The 26,635-nt window shown below is 40.2% G+C and overlaps 1 protein-coding gene across 1 annotated transcript; it reads right to left on the bottom strand.

The window, feature by feature from the left end:
• Nucleotides 1–458: 458 nt before the first annotated feature.
• slc27a4 (solute carrier family 27 member 4) lies at nucleotides 459–26,013 on the bottom strand. The gene is made up of 14 exons (XM_042508841.1): nucleotides 25,603–26,013; nucleotides 23,003–23,164; nucleotides 17,902–18,112; nucleotides 17,531–17,714; nucleotides 14,608–14,766; nucleotides 11,287–11,356; nucleotides 11,011–11,102; nucleotides 10,416–10,525; nucleotides 10,030–10,239; nucleotides 9,817–9,943; nucleotides 8,749–8,886; nucleotides 8,493–8,657; nucleotides 6,901–7,047; nucleotides 459–5,988 (listed from the first exon to the last, which is right to left on the bottom strand). Exons 2-14 carry the CDS (start codon nucleotides 23,161–23,163, stop codon nucleotides 5,831–5,833), a joined length of 1,932 nt encoding a protein of 643 aa, XP_042364775.1. The 5' UTR covers nucleotide 23,164; nucleotides 25,603–26,013; the 3' UTR covers nucleotides 459–5,830.
• Nucleotides 26,014–26,635: the final 622 nt, after the last annotated feature.

Below are 26,635 nucleotides of genomic sequence, written 5' to 3'. Positions count from 1 at the left end.
ATTACATGTAACTAGTAACTCCCCAACCCGACAATGTACAGTAGTAAGTCAAATACATGTACTGTACGTGAAATTAGTGTGTTAGAAAGAATACTTTTTAGACTGCTTAAGATGCATCCTTTTTGTCTAATGCCACTTATAAGACTGTATGGACCCAATTAGATTTGTATGCATTCAACTATTTAAAAACTAAAACAAATGCATTTTTTTGTAAATTTTACTGGGAGGTTATCTAACAGGAAATCACCCGATTATGACCCAAAGTGAACTGCTTGACCCAGTGTTTGGCACACAGCGTTTTGAAGGGTAAATGGCCGTGCTGTTAGTGTCGAAACAGTTGAGATAGCACTGGTATGTTTTAGGTTTTTAACAAAAAATCTGCCTAAACACAGCCGGCATCGATCAAATTCTCAAATCTACTCGATCACAGCAAAGAGTTACAACAATCAGAGCCTAAGTGAACAATTTAAATAGTTTTTATTAATAATGATTTTCCATTTGTAGCACTGCTTTTATCTCATTTTCTTGAAATGCATGATGTATACAGCTAGCCTTCAGTGGACAAGAGGACATCAGTGTGTCACACACACAGCACACCTCACAGACCTCCCCCTACACACTCCGCACAAGCCGAGAACTGCTGCCTGTGCGATGAGACAACAAAATAAAACAATAAAAACTTTCACACACACACACATACACACACATAGGCAGACGTGTACAAACTTGTTTCCTTCTCCGACAATGCTCGATGTTCCTGAGGACCACGACAGGGAAAACAAACAAAAAGTGCAAAAAGCAGCGTGAGAAAATGTTGACCAGAGGCATGAGGGACAGCGAGACCAGAGACGCACAAATCAGCCACGGTTCCTGAATCACACTATGGTCTGTCTGGTGTTTAACGATCTCCACATTACAAACTCAACTCAGATCTCAGAAGTGACATGTTCTTTTTTACAGTGTGTTTATGGTCACTAACTCTGAGTCTGTTGATTGATCTCAGTCTAAGCTTTGGAAAACTGGTGGGGACAGTTTGATGCCACCGAGGCTTTTTAACAAGATTGGTCACATCAATCAACAAGGACTGAACGAATTTATAGCTGAAGTGTATTGGGGCTGCTATAAATCCCTTTAATTGGTCAAATAATGTGAAAATATGCAGAGGACATGGCAAATGGTAATTTGTCTCTTAAATGAAAAAAAAAAGCTGGAAGAAAAAGGGTTAAACAGGTGAAATGAAACATTTAAATCGGTTTTAAATTTGGTTTACATACATCATGTAAATTTCATTTTCACCAATATATTTCTACAGTAGTCTAAAGGAGCAGTGTGGAGGATTTAGTGACATTTTCCAGTTGGAATCACTTCTGTAGTCATTGTTCAGGAGGATTTTACCGGGAGCTGAAACATCAACAGAGGCATCTTCCTCTCCAAAACAAACAGACCAGGTGATTAAAATACTACATTACGCAGTTTCATGTTAAAAATCTGTGTTTTCCAGTGCTGTTCGGCTCGTCACAGATGGCCTGCTTACCCAGCACCTGTTAATGTGTGCTCACTTTTTTCTCTAATAACTTAAGACCCAAATTTCCAGAATGTTTTTAGCATGAGCTGAAATATCCACAGAGGTCTCTTCCTCAGATCCAGTGATTAAAACCAGTACAACACTGAATAAATCAGTTTAATGTTAAGGAGGGCAGAAGGGCCGCTAACTAAGGTGGGTGATGCGAAGTACAACTGACCCTATCAAGAGCCAGTGTTTGGTTTGTCCATTCTGGGCTACCGTAGAAACATGACGGTTCAACATGTTGGCCCCCATGGCCCAGGACCTGCTCCTCATATAAACGGCTCATTCTGAGGTAACAGCAACACCCAGTTCTTATTTTCAGGTGATTATACATTAAAGAAAATATACTTAATATATTATCATCCATTTCCGCCTAAATCCTACACACCGGACCTTTTAATTGTAGTCATTGGTCCTGTGCTGCAATGATAAAATGATGGCATGGAAAGCTCAATTTCCCATTTCTGGGAAAGGATACAGCGCCCCCGTCTGGTCAAACAAGTGCCTCAAAACTTCAGTTCACCTGCAGGCCTTCAGCTGACTTATCTGGTTTGCTATCAGCTTTTTTAAAATAATATTTACGAGTTTAAAATGGCAAATGGGGTCCTGGTTTACACAAATCAAATCCAGAAAAGGTTCCTCCCTGGCTAGTTCCTAGTGCCTTTTATAAAAAGGTAGAAAAAAACAAAACAACTGCTATTCGATTGTCTTACACTCATGCATGAATCCCATTTTTCCTTTTCACACCCAAATCAACGATGATTTCACACAAAGAAAACAGAAGTAAACACATACAGCAATCAAAGTATAAACAATCGAAGTATAATTAACAGTTTCTTCAGAAAGTAATAATAATTTAAACATAAAAAAAAAGTGGAAAATGGAAACATATTCAGAGTGTTCTGCTGTGGGACTGTTTGGACGGGGTCGACAACCCCTCAGCCACAAAGCATCATAACAGCCAAAACTGTGTTCCCTTAGATACGTAAATCACACGTTACAACATCATCATTGGTCACTCATTTGCTTTTTCAGACATTCATGAGAACATTTCACTCATCATTAAAGAATAAATACAAGTGAGAGAGACTCTTTGAACCACAGAGGAAATGGGGATAAATCTAAATTTCGGTCAAACGGCTTTGTTGGTATTTTTCACCCAAACAGGAAACGAGAGGTGAGAGCAACTTTGACGATTTCTGTCAGCAGACTGCAACCGCCAAGGTCAACTGTGCCAGTCAGTGCAAAGAACGAACTAAAAAAAGCTGTTCAAAGTTATCGAGAATCAGTCTGCAGGGGAGTAAAGCAATAAAGCAATAAAGTAATAAAGCAATAAAACTCATGACAAACAATAAGTCCTCTACATTACAGCCAGTTACACAACCACAGCTGGTGAGCCTGGCTGGACTGTAGGTGGCCTGGGATGTCTTCAGTTGCAAAGATATTAAATAAAGACACAAGGTAATGGCAGACTACACACAACACACATCGGGAAAAGATATTTGAGAACAGTTTTGAGCGTGTAGTTGGAGCTTTATGTCAAACACTAAAACTCCAATTAGAAAACGTATTTGACTATTGGTTATACCATCGTCTGGACATGTGCAGCTAGATGAAGCAGACATGGCAGAGAATGGAGGCTCGGTACTTGATGGTGATCAAACATGGGTGCCAGGTCAGGGAGGGAGAAGAAAGAGGTCAGAGATGGATGAGTGGAAAGGATCGGGGTGGTTGGCAGACAGATGATGAAGGCGTGAAGTAAAGGTGCTGAGCTAATGGAAACTTGGGTGATTAATATCTATAAGAACAACCCAAGGAACAAACAAGTAACAAATAGCTAGAAGATAAATTGTTACAGTTTGAACTACGACCAGAGGAGACTCAAAGGAAGACAAGACGCTGTGACAGCAGCCTCGCACAGAATAGACCCCCAGATATTATTCATAAGGGTGGACAGATGGTGCCTCTGAAAAACTTGGGGTGGCTGTTAAAATATGCAGGTGTAAAAAAACTACATCAATATGAGAGTTAAGGAGTCGCATACTGATATACTTTGGTTTCTTATTTTACAGTTACAAATAACAAATTATCCAATTTGCATAGAGTAATACAGAAACAGTTAAGATTTTGAGTTCCACAATGATCCTGTTTTAATGTGCTATGTATCTATAAATGTTAAGGGCTTCATTTACTCTTTTGCCATAACCCCTTTTTGCCGTGCCAAGTCAAACCATGCAGCGCCAATTTGTCCCTTCACCTGGGGCGCCTGGTAGCTCATCTGGTAGAGCGGCACCCCATGTACAGAAGGTTCAACACCAACCCCCGCGGCCCTTTGCTGAATGTCGTCCCCTCTCTCTCCCCCTTTAACGCTTACATTGTCCTAGCCATATAAAGGCAAAAGCCAAAAAAAGAGTCAAGATGAGCCGAGCCACAAAGTGGGGCCACAAGCGTGCCTGACAGCCTCCAAGCAGGTAGTGGAGACTTCTTACCATCTCTTACAGGACAAAGGCGCCACCTGCTGGACTACCACGGATTCTTAGAGGATGATTTTCAGAATAAGAGGAGGAGATCCAGCAATGTACACCAGCTTTGCAAGGCTGCTATGACAGGGAACTTGACGACAGACAGATGAGACAGACACTATGATGTGGGCCAGGGCCTGTGAATCTGGGAGGTGAACTCACAGTAAGGCACAGTGCTCTGCTTGCGTGTTTGATGATGCTCATTCATGCTGCTACAACCTCTGATGACAGCTACTGCAAGCGACAGACAAAACACTGATGACAAAGCACATTTGCTCTTCTTCTACCGTTGCATTTCGACGCACCCCCTTCGTCACAATGTCCCCACTCCTGCCTTTGAATCTTTGGATCTTTCGGCTCTACTGAGTCTGGCAGAACATCCCTCTTTAGCACCAGAGTATTGTTGAAAAGTCGATTTGGTGCCTCTCTATATTCAGTCAGGTCCTCTTCATATGTTTGAAAAGGATAGACAGACGCCGTATGACAGTCTACCTTTTGGGACAAAACCCACACAACACAGCCACACAAACATCCTGCATGTCAGCTCATGCTTAAGGAAATAGCCCCGTGGATTTAGCCCAGGGTTGAATCAGTCGGATCACTTGACGTTGTGTTCCAGCAGCTGATATAAAATGCATACTGCAGCTTCATTTCCAAGAGTAACTGAAGATTTGGATACACGTAAAGCAAAAACAACCTGCACTATGACAAAAAGAGCTTTTACAAAAACATAAATTACGAAAAATTTCCATATTTCATTAAATATGTAAACAAGCACTACAACTTAAATATATTTGGTGTGACATATTTAAATACAAAGCTTTGTTTTATATCAGCTCTCGTGTGGTGCGGCTGATTATTGCACTGCAAACGCTGGAGCCCTATTGCACTTTAGTAGATCTTTCAGCTTCAACCACTGGTCTAACCGAACTTATCCAAGGCTTTCCAAGATCACTCGCATCCATCTGTTGTTCCCTTTTTAAAAAAAAACCCTTGGTGTCCTTTCCTCATTTTCATCTAAAGCTCAGGAGAGCAAGGTGGGAAATGAGGTCAAGGAGACCAAAGAGGAGAAAAGGAAAGCTGTCACACAGGTTTGTCGCTGCTGGTTAACTGTGCAGGTAAAGTCGATGGTAGAGCCTCAAGAATTTACCGAAACAATCAACGAAACAATGATCCGAGTGACAGTTTAGGTCGGCGTAGGTCCCTCCGTTGTGCACACTCTCATGTTCCTCCTCGGCATCCTTAAAGTCTGTGGTTATGTGAAGTTTCAAGTTTTTGCATTCTGGACGCCAGGCAGCCTGAACTCTGCAGCCCTCACAACTATGTCCCCCAAACACATGTGGTTTGATGGACCAGAATGGACAGGTGTGGCTGTTTTGACGTCTGCTTGAGCAGGGAATGTGAAGGGTGAATACAAGTTACCGAATAAACCTGGGTATTAGGTTTGTGCCTCTCTCTGTGCTGAGGTAGCGAGAGCATTTACCGGGGATGGATGGAGTGGTGCTATGTGTTTGTGTATCTGTTTTTGGGGGATTTTAAAGTGGTTTTGGAGATACAATGGTGTGTGTTGGCATGAGTATTGGTGCGCGGAGTGTGTATGGCTATTATTTTATATGCATTTTACACGGGGATAAGGTCCTGCATTCTGCTGCTGCCCTGGTCACACAATATCGTCCTCTTCTTTTTCCCTGTCTGTGTGTGTGTCTGTGTACATGTGTAGATGTAGTGGTCGACCTGCTCATCACAATTTGTGTTTCCCTGACAGTATGGAACGGTAAAGCTCCTCGTCCAGCGGCACATAACACCCTCTTCTGGAATCCAGGAAGTACAGTCTGTCTGACACCGTGGTGGGGTCGAAGCTGTCCCGACGCAAATCCGTCTTCTGAAACTTAAACGTTCCTATGAAAGAGACAGAGAGATTATTTAAGTGTTTTATTTTATCCATAAAGCAGGCATTAAGATGTGTTGGGGGAGTAAGAAAGGGCAAGAACAGAAAGAAACAGAAAATTTACAAGAAATTATCATTTGTGTATTATTGACATGATATCAGTACTTCATTTTTAAATATCACGGTCATCATTACACCGAATTCTAGAGAGCAATACTTAACAAACATAGTATAATTTATATGTCTTCCCTTGCAAAGCAGTATATTTTAACCAATTCTGTGGAGCTGAAATAATTTGTCAATTAATTGTGAAGTTGATTTGCAGAAAATTAATTGCAACTATTTTACAAACAAAAAGACAAACACTTTTGGTTTCAGCCTCTTAAAATTTGAGATTTGCTGCTTTTCTCTGTCAATTGTGTTATTATAGGATAGCAATACAAATATCTAAGTTTTTTTTAGAGCAATGGCCTGATAAAACTGATCACAATGCCCCCTGGGTGCTTTCCTTTGGATATATTGCAGGCACATCTAACTGGTTGGAGACTCTGGGCTAGACCCACAATATGTCAGAGAGATGATCTCATCTGATTTGGGAAGGCTTCAAGAACCGTTGCTGGGAAGAGGGACATCTGGACTACATTGCTTAACCCCAGATTAGTGGCAAAAAAAAGGATAGATGGACATTGTACTTTGACTCTTCACTGGAACAACTGAACGATGATGATTTGATTAAACTTCCCAAGTAATAGCTGGCATAATTGCCTCGTATTCAGTCTTAATAAAAAAAAAAAACAAAATCCCAAAAAAACTCAGCTCACTCAGATCGCCTAAAGAACTTTTTTTTCAAAATTAAAATTGTTTGCCTTCTGAAAATCTTTCTGGTTTTGGACTGATTCTTCTACAGTGGAAAGAACATTTACCTGTCTTGTTGACCTCTGGAAGGAAGCGGAGAAATACGGGTCTAGCATACGGAGGCAGAACCTTCTCCATGTCCTTTACAAACTTCTCCAGGTCAGTGGAGTGGCTTGGATCAGCGATGGCTGCCATTCCAGCCTTTCCCTCTGCTCCTGTGAACACGGAAATGGGCATTTCAGACACTTGGTCCTGTGGACTGCTGAAGTTTAAGGTCAGACAGATGCTTGTGTTTGTGTTTCTCCACCTCAATATTAAGAGGATGTGCATTTGTCTCACATTTGTCTCCCCATTAAAAACATTAAGTTGCAGAAGACTTTTAAGTTGAAAAGAACAAAAACAATTTTACCATAAATCATTGCAGAAATGGCACCAATTGGGGCATAAAAATCCACAAGAATGCAGAAAATAAATGTTAAATGCAAAAAAATTCTGACAGAAGACCCCCAAAACCCACTGCTTCATACAGTTTGTGTTCTCCCCAAAGTTGGAATTAAACCTAAGCCCTTGGTTGTACTGCAGGCATCATATTTGAAAAACCAACATCACGGAACCAGCAGTACTTCAGGAAAAGGTTATTATTTAGACTAAATAGTGTATAAATTAATAGTTTATATCTCTTTTCTTTTAAGTTTCGGCCTGAGGAAGATCTTGCAGATCAAAGCCAATATTACCCCATTATTATTATTTTTTTCTATTGGAGTAATGCTATATTTCATTTCAATACCACAGAACCAGCAATATTTTGTGAAAAGGTAACTGTTTCAATGTACTCCCATTTTTTTTCTATACAATCCTACATGACTGTCCTATAACATTGCATAAGAGAGGAGGGCAACTGTATGTGATGCTGCTTTTGTCAGCAGGACACGAGTAAAGCCATAAAATATTGTGCTCAGGTAAAAAATCCTTACCTTTTTATTCTCTTTTATTCAGGTAATGTGGCTGCATAAAAAACATCTTTGGCCGCTGAGTCCTCATTGATGTGCAGAAATCGAAAAGTTGGAGTAGGTGCATGACGTTGAAGCAGTTTGACGCGCTGCACAACACTCTGATGCGTGCTCCAACATTTTAAACAATAGGTGTGCTTCAAACTTTAGGTCGAGCCTTTAGCGTTATTACTGATGTGGCAGTTTTTTTATTTTGTTGTCTGCTGTGATTTTTCAGACTTGTGTATTTTTTGTTATTCATCATGTCAAACTAGATTTGGGGATTATTAAAGCTATCTAATAATATCTAATCTAATTCCATCAACTGCAAAGTGGCATCTGTGATTTGTCTTTGCAGAACTTCAACTGCAGCTCAGCTTTATATGTAATGACACTTAAAAATGGTAAAATTCATTTCCTGTCACAGTAAGTCCAGAGTATGGCAAGACACTGCAGCTGTGATAACTATTGTATTAAAAACAGCGTGACTCTTGTGAAATATCTTGTCCAGCATTCCCCTCATCTCTATATACACTGCAGTGACCTATTTTAAAGACGCACACAGGCTTGTGCACGCTCTTGCACAGCACCAAACTGAGATGACAAATTTCTTTGGACACATATTGAGGACAATTTAACATCTCAGCCAGGTATGTTGACAGATTTTTTACCTGGTACTTCAACTCCGTAGACAACTACATCCTTCATGTCTAGCAGCCTGCTGAGAGTTCCCTCCACCTCTGTCGTTGAGACGTTCTCTCCTTTCCAGCGGAAAGTGTCTCCCGTGCGGTCCTTGAAGTACATGTGGCCGCACTCATCCATGATCAACACATCACCTGGTGAGAAGAGAGTGAAAGATTGTATTTATTTAGTCAGTCAGGAAGGAATACAGTGGAAAAACTCAACATGTGTTTGTGTGACTCTAACCAGAGAGATAGGCACTGTCTCCCTTCTTGAATACATTATGAGCAATCTTCTTGCTCGTTGCTGATTGGTTGACGTAGCCATCAAACCTCCGGAGAGGATCGTTCTGAATGATCCTGCCGACTAGCTGCCCAGGTTCACCTAGAGAGAGAGAGAGAGAGAGAGCAGAAGAATATATGAATGTAAAACAGGCAATTATTAAAGCAAATGAAATCACTACTTTTACAAACAAAGTGGAGTGTTCGAGCTACACACTTGAAAGTACACTTCGTGTTCAAGTGCGTACATCCAATGATCGGATCTAGTTTGCATTGTGATCTGATCAGCCAGACCAAAATGCCAAGGCTTGCCTGTCTTGTTTAGACCCAAGTGAGGTGTGGACTGCATGTGGGGACAATCTAGACAATTTATCCAACATAGGACATCATTCTGCCACGCAGAACTTTCAAGCAAGAGCAAAGGGAAGACTGAAGTACAGGTGAGACCCACTGTGTCATAATTATGCCATGCAATTTATCACAATATGCAATATTTTATATATACAGTTTGTGTTGTTTTTTTGACTGTTATTTTGCTCAGTTTCCCTATTTCTAGTCTTGTGTCTTGTTTTTTACTATTTATATTGTTGTTTTTGCTCTATGTATCTTGTACGTTCCTTGCTTTGATATCCCTTTGCTGCTGTAACAATGCAAATTTCCCCACTGTGGGACTAATAAAGAATTATCTTATCAAATTTTATCTAATCTTTCTTAATTTTAATCTTAATAATGATTATGTTTCTTCAGTTGCATATATTAGACATATTAGTCAAAATTTCTGAACATGCACCAGTCTTAGGTACTAGCTGGCTAATGTTTTTTATTTCCAGTGACTTGAAAGATAAACGTGCGAAAGTCCATACTGCCGAAAGTACATACTATGTGTCCAGCTTATTTCACTGATAATCAAACATATGTGCTCAGCTGTGTGTGCTCTTGACATATTTTTCTGTTTTACATCACCAGTTTGTATGTAAGTTAACGCCTTCTAAGTGTAAAGTTAATGTTGAACATGAGTAAAGCGTGAACGCACCAGGTTTACAGGGAATACAGACGCCATCAGGTCCCCTAATGAGCTCCATGGTCTCCTCATCAACCCTCACTAGTCTGATGGGGTAGATGAACGGTAGAATCTGACTGTTGAAGCCACACGCTCCGACCTAGAGCACAGACAAAACAAATATTAACAACCACAAAGCTTTTGGCTTGTTCAGAGCATCATCACCACTTCGTTCCACATTTCCACCTTGTTATCGAAGTTGCCGAGGCTGCAGTTGCACTCTGTGGCTCCGTAGAACTCTGCGATCTGTGGGATGTTGAAGCGATTCATGAACTCCTCCCATATGGACTGGCGGAGGCCGTTCCCCAATGCCATGCGCACCCGATGTTGTTTCTCCGTGTCCCGAATTGGCTGGTTCAGCAGGTATCTGCAGATCTCACCGATGTACTGCACAATCTGGAGGAAAGGTACAGTATGGGTGTGAGAAAAAAATAGTTTTAAAGAGATTAACTAGGGAATAACATTAAATTTTGAGATTATTTTATAGATTAAGTTAAAGGAAACACTTTTTTGAGAAACACTGTGAGACTGTAGTGTCAGAGGCAGGGACTTGTAATGTGCATTATTCTTACTGTGCAGTTGTATTTGGCACAGTCGTCCCAGAAACGCGAGGCAGAAAACTTCTTTCTGATGACTACAGTCATGCCATGTATTATACACTGGCCCACTCCCACAATGTTACCTGTGGGCAAAGAAAGAAGAGTTGTTATGGTCACAGAATGCTAGGGGTGGAAGGTTGACTATTTCATGCTACATTTCTGTAAGTTAATAAGAACTTAAACGGAGCACTGTCTCATTACATTTTGTCTTGCCTGTCTGAGCTGGTGGTGATGTTTTCTAGCATAATCAATCACTAATTAGATGTTATGGTTAGTGTTAACAAAACTGATATGAATCAAAGTGTTAATGATAATCTTTAAAAAAAAACAATGCTTTTTGTATAAAAAATATTTAGAAATATAAAAATATTGTAATTTAAATCCTTCAACATTATACAACTGTAGCACTGACAAAAACACAATAACCCAATAATTATACACAAACATGATAGCACAAAATGTATGTAAGTGTGCATCAATTCTGTTTTTACCAAAGAATAAATAAAGAGAAAATATCGTTGTGGGTATCAAGGCAATATTAAATATCAACACACAGTTTTAGTTTTACCTGCAGAGTGGTAGAGAGGAAGGCAATCATACAAAGTATCATCTGGTGTCATCCTAAAACCATAATATACCAAAGCTGCCATGCGGTAGTACCTGAAAAACAGGGTGGATTGAGGCAAGAGAAACACAAGTCAAAACAAAACCCAACAACTTTTATGCATTTGTTTTCCTTTCTCTACTGACAGTATTTAAACTACACATGAAAGCGACATGCATCATCTGAGAGCAGCTGCAGTTCCTGCGTGTGTGTTTCCATAGCTGCATGGCTCCTTCCTACCTGCTGTGCACAACAATCGCAGCTTTAGGCATCCCAGTGGTTCCTGATGTGTAGATGTAGAACAGGCGATCTGAAACAGAGAGCAGAGTGAGCGTTAGATCACAAACACGTCAACAGCTAAATGTGTTATAACTGGTTCTGGCGTCTAAAGCGTGTGAATAAATGCTCTGTCAGGTCTTTTTGAAATAAATGTTGCAGAATGCAGACTTCTGATCCGCTGTGCAGCAGCGTGAGTGCTCAGCTTTGATTATTAATTGCAGGCCTATTTACAGCTTTGATAGCAAGCTCACTGACTAAGTTACAGCACTGGAGGAAAGAGGCAGAATAAAGCAGAGTTCCTTTTTTAAGATTGTGTAAAATAGACAATTTCTCAAAGTCGGACTAACACAGCTATATAATTCGATCGAAAGTTGAGCTTCTCCATCATGTATACACCTCCTTTGGATCTGAACTGGCCTTGGCGTTCTGCGTAAGCTTCTAGACATGGGTGCTTTTTTGGTGATTAGGAATAGGGAATGCTTGTTACTTCTGGGGGGGGGGGGTGGTGCATAAAGGGTCAAGCATTTAAAAAATTAAGTACTAAGGAGGGACTTGTGTTTTTAATGTTGGCTTAGGTGAGGAACATTTGAATTTAAATGGTGCTATTTTGTATTTATTTTAAATAAAAAAGTCACACCACAGCCACCCCCCTCCTCTGGTGAATAAAGTACAGGCCCACAACACTGGCGCATAAGCCAAGCAATGCATTGCTGTGCACAGGGCTGTAGCAAAACATGTTTCAGCCACCTTAAAGAAAAAAATCAATATCTGCTGAATGTGCATTATATTTGAATATTTGCTCCGCTTTACCTTACCTAACAGCTGATCGAGGGAAAGGTAGGCAAACAACTCTGTCGTTTTGTCGAGTACAATGGCTGTTTTTCTCAATAGAGTCTTGTGTTTTTGATATAACGGCTTCAAATTCCTGTCCGTAGGGGCTGTCTTACGACAAAGTAAAGTGGTGAAAATATTCTAAATATAGCGTGGTTAGACAGCAAGATCCTGTTCAGACCTTAAATACTGCATCCTTGTGTATGCAAATTAGATCCAACTGCGGAGGTCTCAAACATCACAATGGACCTCCTGTTTTTTGAGTTGGCTTTCCAGCTCACAACTCATTTATCTGTAAAAAAAATCTAGTGCTGAACAGAAGAAATAACCCTTTGAGTTCTGATATACAGCTAAAGAACTGGATTATAGCGGCTTCCCTAACTCAAACGAATCCACCGAGTTTTTTTTTGTCATAAGCAAATCAGCTGTGTGGGTGCCAGGTTTTGCCAAGAGTAAACATGAACAAAGGTCACGTGTTTTATTCGTGCAGCAGACTGTGTGGCGCTCAGCAATTATATTTAGTGTTCAAGGGCAACAGTGAGTGAGCAGGTAGGACTCAGTTCTTTGTTCTGAGTGAGAGCTCATTAATTAGATTTGTGGATGGAGTGAAAAATTTAAAAAGCTAAAGAATGAAGTCAATCAGAAGAAAACAATAAAAATTCATTTATTTTACATGCAGTATATATAATTCCATATATGTTAAATCTTCTATCATTCTTCCTTATCTGAGCTGAGACTCTAAGGAGCGTGTTGTAGAGAAAATGTGTGATATAAATAACATTCACATGACTTCATTATTAATATTGTGGATTCAGTTCGTTCTCCCCTTGACCCATGTACTGTTTACGGGTTGCCTTAGAAACAAGCAACCCATGTAATCTCTGGCGATGAGTCATCAATAATCACCCTCAACTATAATAGTAAAAATCGTGTCTGACAGTCATTTCTGTCTTTTAGCTTATTAGAATCATAGGATAAATTTAGTTTTTACTTCATAAAAATATAGTGAATTAAAGTGTCTGTCTAGTCTCTGTAATTATTTACAGTAAAAAAAATTATTAAAAAGCATCTAAAAAAAGCACAAATCAAAGTAATGGACATTGAAACTGTGTAATACCTACAGCATGACGAAGCAAAAAATATTTTTTTCTTGACAATTCAGTTCTGTGTAAAAGGCCCTTGCATTCCTAGTCCCTATTTTTTGTTTGTTTAAACACTGACTCTAAAACTTTCTTTTTTCATTTAAGTTTCAGAACAAGTTCAATTTACTGAGTTTTTCTTTTTTTTCCTCTGCATCTGTCAAAAGCTTCCAGATAGTTGTTTGACTAAGAAACAGTGAAGAAAATGTGGTGTAACCTACGGGACATAAACATCTGCAGCAGGGCAGGAGCAAACATTGGGCAGGCAAGTGTATAAAAAGGAAATAAATAAAAGTAGGTCCTTCTTGAAACCTTCCATGACAAGGAGAAGGTAAAGTTAGCCTATCTGAAAATGCACAACAACAACGATGATGCTTAAAGAAGAGTGCAATTTATTATCAGCACAGTTCAATGCCGTACTCGGGTAGCTGTGGTGCCAAATGCAAGACTCGGGCAGAGAGTGGCCATAGCCCAGGGACGTACTTCCAGTGGGGAGAAGCAAGGGAGCAAATGTGTCTTTCCATTTTGTCTTGAGTTGCAAATTTTTGCAACATACAGAACAATAAAATGCATCTGACTCAGTCTGCAAGGTTTCTGTGCGTAACATTTTTTTCATCAGACAGCAGATTTAAAAGAACAAAAACAAAAAAGCATTCAGAAAATAAGACGTGGTGTGCAAAGGCCTTAAGTGTTCGAGTTATCAGTATGATTAAACAATGTATTATTAATCATTTAACAATGATTTATTTCACTGTAAGTCATTGCTTTATAAGTTTAACTAATCACTTCTCAACAGGTTGTTATTGACATACCATCAGTAAATACAAACGAATTAGTTTTTGAAAATGCTGGTTCTTTGGTTAGAGTAAGTGCTGAAATTTTGACAGAAATGTTTTATTACTGATGACCAGGACATCTGTTGATGGTAGCTTAATTATTACACCACAAAAAATGTCACCTAAATTGACCCCCAAAAGCATCTGTCGATAAAGACAAACTATGCAGGATTTTCCTAAAAAACATCACTCATCATCATCACTTCTAACCCACTCTAAGTGTGTGACGGTGTATTTCTCTGCAGAGACTCTGCCTGTATATTCGTATTTTCTGCGTTCCAGATGTTTAATGGGCCTGTCGATTTCTAGTAACCAGGTGCCTGACCATTAGCAGCAGGGATCCAGAAGTCCCAGCATCGACGTCAACATCAAGCGTGTTTACAAACACTCACCAACAATCCTGCATGGTATACTTTTGAATTGACTATTAACATTGTTGGGAAACTTAAATCTGGTTTGCCTCACTGTGTTCTCACCTGTGAAGCAGCGTTGCGGCCGGCTTGGCAGGTAAGACGGGGCGCCCTCCAGCAGGGGCTCTAGGCACTCGGTTCCCTGCGGGACACGTTTGGGGTCCCAGTCTCCGGAGCAAAACATCTGCACTGCCTTCCCCATTGAACTGTGGACCTCAGACACCGCTACAAGAGAAACACATTAAAATCAGATTAATTTTACTGACCTAAATTAGAAAAAGCACTTCACACGGTACAATATTTAATCACCACAAAACTGGAGTAATTTGCATTATCGTAGACAGAGAGAAGAGAAAGTACGTTAAAAAAACTTGATGGTTTAGGTGGAAGATGAAGAAATAAAACCCCAATTCCAGAGATGTTGGGACGCTGTGTAAAACAGAAATAAAATCAGAATTCATTTGCAAAACCTTTTCAACTTACATTGGGGAAAATAGGTATTCAACATTCACATTTTTTTTCATCATACATTTTTCTACACAGCTATTCCCATTAAACTGAATAAAACAACACTGAATAAGAAATTGTGACATTTCAACCTATAAAAACTATATGCAATAAAGTCTGTTGACACAGGAAAAAAGTATTGAACATGCTACTAAAATTTATTACACACTTCGAGAAGCCTTTGTTTGCAATGTCAGCTTCAACATGCCTCCCATGTGAAGAATCTGATCTCTCAGTGTTCAGATGAGACTTTAGCCGACTTCCACACAGACGGTCTTTAAATCTTATAGATTTTGAGGGTTGTGCTTGTGAATCTTGAGATAGAAATTATACTTATACTTATACTATACTATACTCCTCAGTTACCAAACACAACAGTAAATGTTGCTAAATGTAAAGGTGATGTTATGCAGTACTAAACATGTATCTGTCCCAACTTTTTTGGGATGTGTTGTAGGCATCAAATTCAGAATGGGTGTATATTTATAAAAAACAATAAAGTTTATCAGTTTGAACATTAAATATCTTGTGTTTGAACTGTATTGAACTGAATGTGTGCTGAAAAGGATTTGCAAATCATTGTATACCCTTTTTTTATTTACATTTTACATAGTATTCCAACTATTTTGCAATCACATCTTAAGAGAGGAAGTGTGGTGTGACAAAACGGCAAGTTATGCTACTGTGAGCAAAGCAGATGGGAAAACAACTACTTAAAACTCATATTTTCACTTTCAAAAAAAAGGGCCGTATCTTAACTGAAATGCATCTTGTCAGCTGTCTCAGTACCAATGCTACTGGCTCGGCTTTCTGCAGCAAAGAGGCTGCGTTTCCAATTACTTAAAGGCATAAAGCACAAGTCCAGGATCTAAACACTGTTCCATCAATCCTGTGATGAGCAGCTCAAACTCATTCACTCTTTATAGCTGTTGAGATCAGGGCTTTTTAGATTGGGCAGGGACCCAGCAGAGGGTCATCATGAGGAGATTGAAATAGATTTTGATTTATGTTCGATCGTTCAACTAAGCTGTGGCAATTTTATATCTGCTCCCAAGACTAAGTAATTTAAGGCATGTTTAATAATGCACTGCATGTAAGTGGACTAGATATTAGAGCAGGGAATTAGTTTTGTTTGGACACTCAAAAACACATGTGACCATGTAATTGCTAATTTGTTTATCAATTTAAGATCAAAACTGAGTAGGTGGAAAACAAAGAGATATTTAATTATTTAACATGCTGTAATTATCATCTATTAAACCATTGAGATTAATTAACAATAACGATAATTTAGAAAAACATCTGACTCAACAGGGATGTTTGTTGTTTTAGTTTTTTTGTTTTATTTTGTCATTTTTCACTTCTCTCTAACCGACTAAGCCCTCGGATGCTGCAGGTTGACGGAAACATATCCCTCTTCATTACTTCTTCCCTTCTTTCCGTTCATCAGCCATTTAAAGCTCCATTGACTGATATCCACGAGACACCTCCTCGAAAACCCATCTATCTTTTATGACCTGCTTCTCTCCACACCACTCACCTCTCTCAGTGCAGCGGAAACATAACAGCATTTATCAGCAGAATTCAGTGGTGTATAGATTGTAAAGCCCTCCGAGACAAGCCGAGATTTTTGGCTGTAAACTTGACAATGCTATGACTCTAACAAACAAAACCTTCCACATATGCTTCTCTAATCTCTACGGTTAATATTATAAAAAATCGTCAGCTAGATGGCTGCAATAGCAAGAGAAGAAACCCACAAATGCATTGCAAAAGATATTGCCAGTATGCTGATGTCTCTGTAGCTAACTAGCTTACATTGTTATTGCTGATTTTTGCAGGACGGTCCTACGTTCTGACACATTTACATGTCGCATTTGACATGTTCTGATCTAAACTCAAATATCGCTATCAGGGCCAATCAAGGATTTTTTTGACTTATCAGAATCTGCAATATTGATCTTATAGAGCTCAATGCAAGGGCTAATAAGAAAAAAAATGATAGAGGAACAGCTTGGATGCAGGTACATCCCTAGTCGCATTAATTCCTTTTGATGACGCCTGAATTGTAAGTAAAGTCCAACAGCAATAATGCTGTACTCGTTTCCACTCCTTTAATATCAGTGCAGACTCTACTGGGTTGGTAAGCAGTGGTTTTTTTAATTTGATGACTTGTTTGATTGAATTTTGAGCACCCAGGCTTTTCTATTTCCATTTGATAAATGGCAAATGTCACTGAGATGGTAAAACCATTATTGTCATAGTTGCCTCCGTTAATGTTAGCGCTATCAACGTCTACTGATGATGCATTAGGGTCCCGAAGAGTTGTCCCATTTCATAGAGGGAGATTTCAACCACTATCCATCGTAACTCAGCTCCAAGGGCCAAAAGGGCATTCAAAAAAGAGGGGTAGGGGTAAAAATAAGACATGAAATTGGCCTTAATCTACACTTCCCCCTCCCTCCAGCCTCCCTGCTCCTACCGTCAGTCAGCTCCGAGCCAAACACCACAGCTTTGGCATTGGAGATGGTGACACAGTGGACCAAGGCCTCTAGTCTCAGATTGAAGTTGATTAGAGCGGCCTCCACTCCGATCTTGGCCATGCCCAGCCAGAGGCCAACATACTGGGACCTGTTCTCCATGAAGAGGGCCACCACGTCACCCTCCTGAAGAGAGAAACAACAAAAGGAGGGGCTCGTCAAACTGATTATGATCAACAGATTGACTGAGTGTCCGTAAAAGGGTCATGTCATGCCTCCTCCTGCATGTAAACAACAGCTGAGAGTTTTAAAAAGCAAGAGAAATCAGGAGAAAGATGTCTTCTCTCTGGAATATTGGTTTTGTAGGACCCACCCTGAAGCCCCGCTCCAGCAGCAGGTTGGCCACTCTGTTGGAGTACTCATCCAACTGTCGGAAGGTCCACCTCTCCCCGGTCCCCTCAAAGATGAGCGCTGTCTTGTCCCCGTAGCGGCGCACTGTCTCAGCAAAGATCTTGGGAATGGTGTTCTTCTCTTTCAGGTGGCGTCTGACATTCATCTTCACCCGCAATAGCACACCTGCCGCACTGAAGGAAGAGAAAATATTATTAAAAGGACGCTCTATTGCAAATGATGACTCACTCTCTTTGCACAGTGAATTTTAGCTTCTGTTTGTCACCAGGTGTAGAACAAAGTGATATGAAAACAGCTTTGGTTGTAGCAGCATTGCACAAATGTTATACTCAAAGGAGTGAACATAAGTAAGCTTTTGTACACATGCGCGCGCACACGCACACGCACACACGCACACACACACACACACACACACACACACACACACACACACACTTATACACATGCATACATAAACATACTTCCACCTCATTGTTTTTGCTTAAATGACGTTGTTTATTTTAAGTTTGCTCATCGACCTTTTGTTTGCTTGTTTGTTTTCACATGACTTATTGCATTTGTTTATTATGCTGAGATTCCTTAAAAGCCCTGAGGCGTTTCTTAAATCTCACCTACACAACTTCTTCCTTTCTTCTTCTTCTATGAGTCTTCTTCTTTATTTGTTTTTCTGTTGTTTTTTATTGTGCAAATAAATCTTGAACCTTAAACCTGTGAAATTTTAACTATTTATTTTTTTAGTGATTATTGAAGCCTGATGACTTTTATCTGTCTTTTATCTCGATCTGTCTATTGTCAGTGTGGTTTGTTAAATGTGTGCCAAGAAGGACGACATAAATCTACCTACAGGTACAAAAAAAGTGAATCTACCTTAGTTAAATGAACTCTTCCTGGTATAATTTCAAAAGACAATTTGCCTTTTGAGTTAAAGGTCAATCCACCTCACATAAAGGGTTGTTGATATTGCAAGTTTTAGCTCATTAACTCCAAATTGCCAACCGTCATTACTGCTTGCCATTTACCAAGGAACGCAACTTTTTTGACTGGTGCCCTAGCTGTTCTTGAGTTAAACGTTTTGGGGTTTTTTTGCAGCGGAGTAATGGAAACAGTCAATATTTGCAAATGTTTAATATGCAACTATGACGCCACTTTTACAAAAACATAAAGCTAACTGAATGTTCATCGCTACAGTTGCAGCACTTTTCTCTATGACTCTCTGATGTTCATTTTTTTATATTATAGTGGCAGGTATGGAATACAGTCCTTATCTTCACAGTGACTGCACAAATGGTGAGATATCAAATTAAAATTAGGATAGTCTTTGGGTAATATGAATGAATGAATGAATATGCATAGCTTGTAGATGAGAAGCCAAAATCTGCAAGAGCACAAATTGTCGTTCATAGTAATCTAATATTTGAAGCACTGAAAGCTCACCTACAGCTATAGTCGACCAACTAAGGTCATCTCTTACCTATATTGTGCAAAACGTAACTACAATCAGCAGAAAACATAATGACCGAGATGGCTGGGTGAGTCCCTGGGGGCAAAGTTTGTCTAAATGGAAGGATCTTAACCGATAATTCACATTTATGGTGCAAAGACACAGATAGCAGCCATTTTACTGAGTCTTGTATGATTACAGAAACATCATAAAAATCTACTAAGCCCAATCAAATCACGGCTAAATTGTTAAAGATATTTTATCATTAGACAGGATATCAGCTTCACGTTGGTCCAGACGACTATAATTTACTGTTGCACAGCTCTTTTCGTCATTTCATAAATACATTTGGCTGCAATAAAACAGTTTGGAGCTCATTCTGCTGCTACAGACGAGCTATTTAAACTATAATTAATTTATATCTCCCAGGATACTTATTTTTAATATTGTTAGCAAAGCGACTTTAAGAAAGATCCATAATAAATCTGATATTAAACTCTACCTGTTTCTTTATATGTTTTCATGAGTGGCCTTTTATATTGGCAACAAACTGCACGGCACCATCAAGAAAAAAAACTCTAATTACAACCAAATCCAGTCAACGCAGATTCTTTTACGCTTACTTAACCACCCAGTGACAATCACAGCCACTTGCAGGGACAGAAATGTGAATACTGGAGGTTTTAGTCTACAAAGGCATTGAAATGTGAATCTTAGTGCTTCTTGCAGTATAATATGCAGTATATATACTCCTTGTACATCACAAAATAGGAATTTATGAGTCACTATGGAAAGGGCATACTCTGACACGGTCACATATAGTAAATTTTTAACCTTCAGCCATTATCTGCACATGGACAAATAACTACAACGTTATCAGAACTGCACATAAAGTGAGCCGTGCATATGAGCAGGTGCACATGACTGGTTTGCTGAAGCACAGGAAGTAACAGGTTTAAAGGAGAAGAAAAAATAGTTTCAGCATGCTATTATTATATGGAAATTCAGCAGGGTGCCTTTCAATATATGCTTAGAAACAGATTTATATCTCTTCAACCAATAAGAGAGCAAAAGCCATTGTTTTGGACACAATGGGTCACAGAAACACGCTAATCACTACTGGTTTGGTCACTTTGGCTTGTGTCTCATGGAGAGGTCATAAAAGCTTTTACAGTTTCCTGTTTTACCATTAGTGCTGCTATTGAGGAAAAAAGGAAGTTAATCACAAACTAACTACTATGGTAACCCCCTGACTGTAAATATTGGCTTCAGGTAAGACAGTTAAAGGTCTGCTCCTCCCCCACCCCCTCTATAGTCTTGTCAAAAACGTGTCAGTCTACCTGCCATGTATAGTTTTGAAACGTGCAAAACAGGATTATGCAGCCGGTTGCGAACACTGGTTGTTAAACTATAGGTCTGTGGGGGAAGAACCCCGGGCCAGGTTGAGCTGTTCAACGCTACCCTCACGCAAACATGTCGGGCCACATTTTTGCAGGATCTAAGGTGCGAAAACTCTTTACTTGCACTTCCTTCACTGGAAGAAATTGTTATCATGGTAACTTGGGTTGGAGAGTAACAAAAAACAAGTAAGGGCGCTACATGTTTAAAATAAAAAATATGAGTAATTGTCGTCCATCACATTTTACATTTTGTATTCAAAAAACAGTTATTGTCTTAAAACATACTTGAAAAGATTACTTGAAGGGATTACTTTATTTGTTTTATTTGCATAAAAAATGTATCCTTACTGAGTGTGATGAGAGTGAGCAAAATTAGTTTAATTGTATTATTTTTAATAAGAGTGTTGTAAATGACTGTGAGTGACGCAGAGCTGCTGTTTAGGGCAGCATTTTTGGCAATCACCTTGTTTCTATTAATTCCTGGCTCTCTTTGAAAGCTTCTCAGTGGATGAGGAACGGCTGATTCATGAATTTGAGTTATTTGTAAAGTACCTCCTTATTTCACTACAAAAATCTAATTTAGGTAGGGAGGGAGATTGTCATGGAGCCGGAAGTTTCTGCTAAATGACCGTCACTATAACAACCCACTCGCTGTTGGCCATTGTAGGCTACTGTAAAGATAGAGGGTATCAACTTTCCAAGGGAAATACGTCAAAAAGTGTTGAAACTCCAGCAGCATTTGTAGTATTTAGAATAAATTTATTGCAACGGTTTTCAGCTTTAGGTTGATCCTGATGAAGGTCTCGACTGAAACGTATTGATTGGTCTTGCAGTGAAGTTGTATTAAATACTACAAGGGTTGCTAAAGTTAAGACGCCTTTTCATATTGTACGTTACATAATTTCTAGTTACTATCGCAATATAAAACAAGCGTTTCTGTTTAAAAAGTACAAATGTAGAAAGATAGCACGTAGTCTCCCATCTTTAAAGCGGTTATGTCTCCAGTCTAGTCTCAAGTGCACAGTTGATAGGTTCGTAGTTCACCAGACGTAAAAGATGTGCATATTTAACGAATCCAGTGTGGACAGAGCATACATTCCCCATAAACAGACTTTTTAAAAAGTGTGTGCAGTGCACCTGACATACTGGAAGAGGAAATGCACTGGCACTGTTGTGTCTTTTTTGCATGAAAATATAAAACCCAGACAAATTAGCTCAGCCAGTTAATTCGGAAATATTCTAAAAGTAATCCAAATTTTAGGACTCTCATAAAATACATTATGATTTTCATTAAAGGAAAGCAAACCGATGTATTAATGCAATGAACTGCATGACGGCCAACTAAATGACTCAAATTTTAAAATTATTCATTCTGATTGTGTGAAACTTGAGCTGATGCAAGCTTTTAATAATTTACTCAGACACCATTATGATGTATCTCTGTGAGTCAATATCACTGTTTCATCACATATCATTCTGTCAAGAGGTGATAAATGATAATTAGGATTTATACCCCTGTCCAATCTACAGTTATGTCTTTGTCAGCGGTCTGAACAAAGACTTGCAACATTTCTGGTGTACCTATTCTGACTTTTCAATAACATGCAGCACAATTTTTACATCTACTATTTAACAGAACCGACAGCTTGCTGTACAGTTGTATTACTGTTTGTATAAGGTCTTGTTTGGATCGACAGTAACGACCTTTAGGCACTTTGATTACTGAGATGCATTTAAGCGTTTGGACAGTGACATGTTTGCTATTGATTTGACTGTTTATCCAGCGTATTTTAGTTGCTCTTCCATATTTATAGTAACTCATTTAATACTAAAAAAGAGGCATGATTTCCCTAATTATATTTTAACAGTTGTGAGACAATGATAGGGCTTTATTCTAACACTGTTCACCCAATATGGATGTTAACGCTGTCAAATTAAAGCTACACATCAGTACGTTTTACCCTGATAGTCATTGTTTCGCTTCAGGTCCGATGTTCTGGAGTGTTGAGCCAAAACAATACAAAGTTTATCACTGTCAAAATACTTACAGACTTCACTTTATTTTAGCTGTGGCTGTGTTTTAGAGCAGAAAAGACCTGACTGGCTGACTAGCTGAAAAAAAAAAGCAAATGAAAAAAGAAGAAGAAATAAATCTATGACTTTTCAAGGTTCCATTTATACTGGAACCATGCCAACAATGTGCACAGCATTCCCGTACTTACTGTAAGTCTCTGCCAACTGTTTTGGCGAAAATCTGCAGGAACGTCCATCCTCCACTCCCAAGGTAGAAGATCAGGATGGCCGGGAGAACCTGGTACCACGGCAAACCCACCAGCAGCCTCAACACGAACAGCAGGGCCGTGCAACACGCTAGACGCATCATCCTGAAAGAATGCACACACACACATTAATACACACTGCAGACCACAGCGACTCATCAGAAAACATTTCAGACCAAACATCAGTTCAGTGGGAGAAAGGTTACATGTGGTTAACGTATGCAAAGAAAACGGATGTTGAACATCTTCACGGTGGTACTCGAGCCAACCACTTCAGAATGTAATCTACTATGAGTTTGTTTACACATCTTGTGCCCATTTTCACCCACTGACTCAGCTCTGGATCACTGCAAGCTTGTATGTGTGCGTACTGTATGTCAAGAACGTAGGTTTTGTGTCAATATTGAGGCAGACACATATGAAACTGAGGGATGTGGACGTCCTCTGTGAGAAAATTTGGGCATCAAATACTTAAATTCTGATATTCTGGTGATTTTTTATTTTATGGCCAAAGTTTCAAACCTTTCCATGACTTTTTAAGAAACCACATTTTTTTCTTGCCTCAATTGCCTGGAGTTTTTCCAGACATATCTGATTCAAACTCGATTCAAGCATAATTTTGGATAGTGGGCATACATGACGGGAAAAAGAAACAATCTTATATTACAGTTTAACGGTAAGCTAAAATATGTTTCTGCAAACATTTTAGACAGAAATATGCAACGGAGTGAAAGGTTTACATTTGATCAGCGCTGCTTAGTGTTACCGTTTGATGTCCGTTTTTTCAGCTTCTGTTTTCACCATGTAGGAAGCAGTACGTGGCCCACTTCCTGTTCACAGACTCTTGTTACTACAGCCAAACAGGGTGCTAAAATATGTTTCTAAAAACATTTTTGAAAAGAAATAGTCAGTGAAGTAACATAATTCTGATATATTTTCTATCACCACCTTTTAGTTTTACTGTTTGATCAGATTTCCATCCGAGTTTAAGAGACAGCAAGAGGGACATGTTTGTCTCTTGATCTACTTGTCTACTCTTTGTGTCAGCGGTGGCGGCACGGGTGGCGAGCAATGCGAAAATGCGGAAGCACAGCCTGCAATTCGAGCAACAGCCATGAGAGCCGGTGTAACTACCCCAGAGAACGTGTTTTGCATTAATTTACGTCATCCAGCGAAGTTTCGCCTTGTGGGAGGAGGGATAACTAGTCACTGAGAGATGATGGGAAATTTGCCACAATTTATTTATACATACAAAGCTAGATACAAAGCTGGTTGAAAATCGGTGAAGTATCCCTTTAATTTTAGTTTAGAAAGTAAAAGTCCTCTGCTACTTTCATGTTTTTTTTGTGGGGGGGCAAATGCACATGTTCTAAATACTGAAGGGGGACCTGTCTCCTGTATCGCCCCTAAAATCTACAACAGCTGTATGTTGTCATATTGTGTAAAATCTTTCAGTGGTCAAAAACATGAAAAAATACACAAACATTTTGAGTACATATTCTCACATGGGCAGAATTGTCAAAATGCATAGAAACCAGTGTTTTTTTTTTTTTCTTCTTGCAGCTGAATGAAATCAGCAGCTACAGAGACCTTGGGGAAATCCTAACTCAAAGCAAATTGTGTTTAAGTGACAGCTGAGTGCAGCAGAGGACAGCACGTGCTGACAATGGTGTTCAGTGGCACCTGATAGCTCGAAAGATGATCCTAAAGCAGTAAACGATAGCTTTACATGACTTCTTATTATCTATTCATAAGCCTGGGTAGAAAAACACTGCAGGACTGTTAGTTCAAAACAACTGTGCATTTGCTGGCTATTTTCCTACAGCCAAGATGCTGACTGGATGTTTATTACTCAGTCTCCCTGCATGTGTCTGTAATGGTTCTGATGGCAGTGTCATAGCAATCCGATCAGTCTGCTGCTATTTACAACATTGCCCGACGCTCTGTGCTGCCAGACTGTTACTCTGAATGGCTACAATGACGGGGGGAAAAAAGAAAAAAGCATCATCATTCGCTTCTGCTACATCCGGATATTTAAAAAGCGCGTAGCATCATATTGCGGTAGTGGATGGGGAAATGATAGCGAGGCTCAACCCACCGTTCGTTAGACTACGCCTCGATAGTCATGCCATGTGCGCTTTCACACAGGGGCCTTCGCTCGATTGGACATTATTCATCACGCTAACATGATGTAGGTTATCATGGTAACAGGCGCTGCCTGTGGAGCAGGATGCGCAGCGTATTGCGCGCATCGGCTTAACCGAGAAGGCGGATGAACAGTGTGACAGCAGCCTCTTTTAGGATGAAGAGCTGAATATGCAGTTCACACGAATCACCTTTTATGGGTCATATTAAAGAGTCGAGACACCCTCTTTCGAGGTACGTCAGTGGGTCGAGTGCGCGCAAGGTTGACAGAGGACAATAGAGTCACAGCCGGGCTCTTTCGCCAATAATACCCAGAGCCATCCGTGGAGTTGAGCACCGCGGGGGCGCACGGTCAGCTCGGGCTGTGGCTGGGATGATTTTTTTTTCCGCTTACATACCTCGTTCACACCGTCACAGCATGTAGGTGCGCAGAAATCCCAGACGTGAAACTCGCTGTGTGCGATTCCGCTTTGATCGGCTTACAGGCTATCCTGGTCGTCCTCTCCGCTCCTCACCGCCGCTCGCCTGGCTTGACAGAGGCTCACAGAAACGCACGCAGAGACAGACACACGCACCGGGATCCCCTCCTCTGTTGGTAATGCCACAATGAGCTGCTGCTCGGGTCGCTCTGGGAGTCAAATCCGCTTGAGTGCGCGTGTCGACTTTGACCCCACGATCATCATCCGTTCATTGTCACAACCATAAATATCATTTCTTGGTTCATTGTAGCCGATAAGCTCGCTAGCAAGCGTAATTCAAATGACCTTATAATTTTCTTAGCTTCGCCCGCCCACCGCCGTCAGCGTCCAGTCCATCAGTGGAGCCGGAATAAGCCCTGACGGACGCGCGCCCGAGCCAATCAAAGACAGCGACTCTTTGCACATCCCATCCGGTAGGGGCGGGGTTTGCGGCACTGGCGAAGAGGAAATGCGGTGCGGCCCTGCCTGCTCGCACACAGAAAGCCAGGCCAACGCGCATAGCGGATTCCACCCGGTAGTGACAAGATCCTGATGCGGAACCGTCTGGCGTAAAATGAGCCCTGCCTCTGCAAGAAGAGTCCGCCTCGCTACGTTCATTCATCACCCCCGATGTGCCCTAAATGTGCATTTGTCAACTGAAGGGACCCGTAGAGGAGCGAGGAAGGACAGGGTGCCAAACAATAGCCGAGACCCAACATGATCTACAATAAAAACTGTCCATTAGCTGTCAGGACGCGGGTTTTCACTACAACCAAACGCTACACAGCTGATTGCTTCACCTGAATAGTCCTAGAGTCTGTTCAGTCCACAACCTGCTGGGTTTGCGGCCAATATACGCGAAAATACTGTAGATGTATAGGTTACAAATAGGGGTGGATTTTCAGACAATAGACCCCTGGGCACAGGCAGGCAAAAGTCCCCCCACCTCTCCTACACTGGAGCAGGACACAGA

The sequence above is a fragment of the Plectropomus leopardus genome, chromosome 20 (genome assembly GCF_008729295.1).
Source record: "Plectropomus leopardus isolate mb chromosome 20, YSFRI_Pleo_2.0, whole genome shotgun sequence".
In the NCBI taxonomy this organism is placed as follows: domain Eukaryota; kingdom Metazoa; phylum Chordata; class Actinopteri; order Perciformes; family Serranidae; genus Plectropomus; species Plectropomus leopardus.
Note: the sequence above shows the minus strand (reverse complement) of the source record. Positions and strands in the feature narration are given on the sequence as shown.

Excerpts from the sequence above, each read along its gene's own strand:
- slc27a4 (XM_042508841.1), bottom strand. The coding sequence starts at position 23,163 with ATGATGCGTCTAGCGTGTTGCACGGCCCTGCTGTTCGTGTTGAGGCTG. Across the intron at positions 18,113-23,002 it reads ACAGTTGGCAGAGACTTACA|TGCGGCAGGTGTGCTATTGC; the intron begins GTAAGTACGGGA and ends CTCTTCCTTCAG. Across the intron at positions 10,240-10,415 it reads GTGCCAAATACAACTGCACA|ATTGTGCAGTACATCGGTGA; the intron begins GTAAGAATAATG and ends CCTTTCCTCCAG.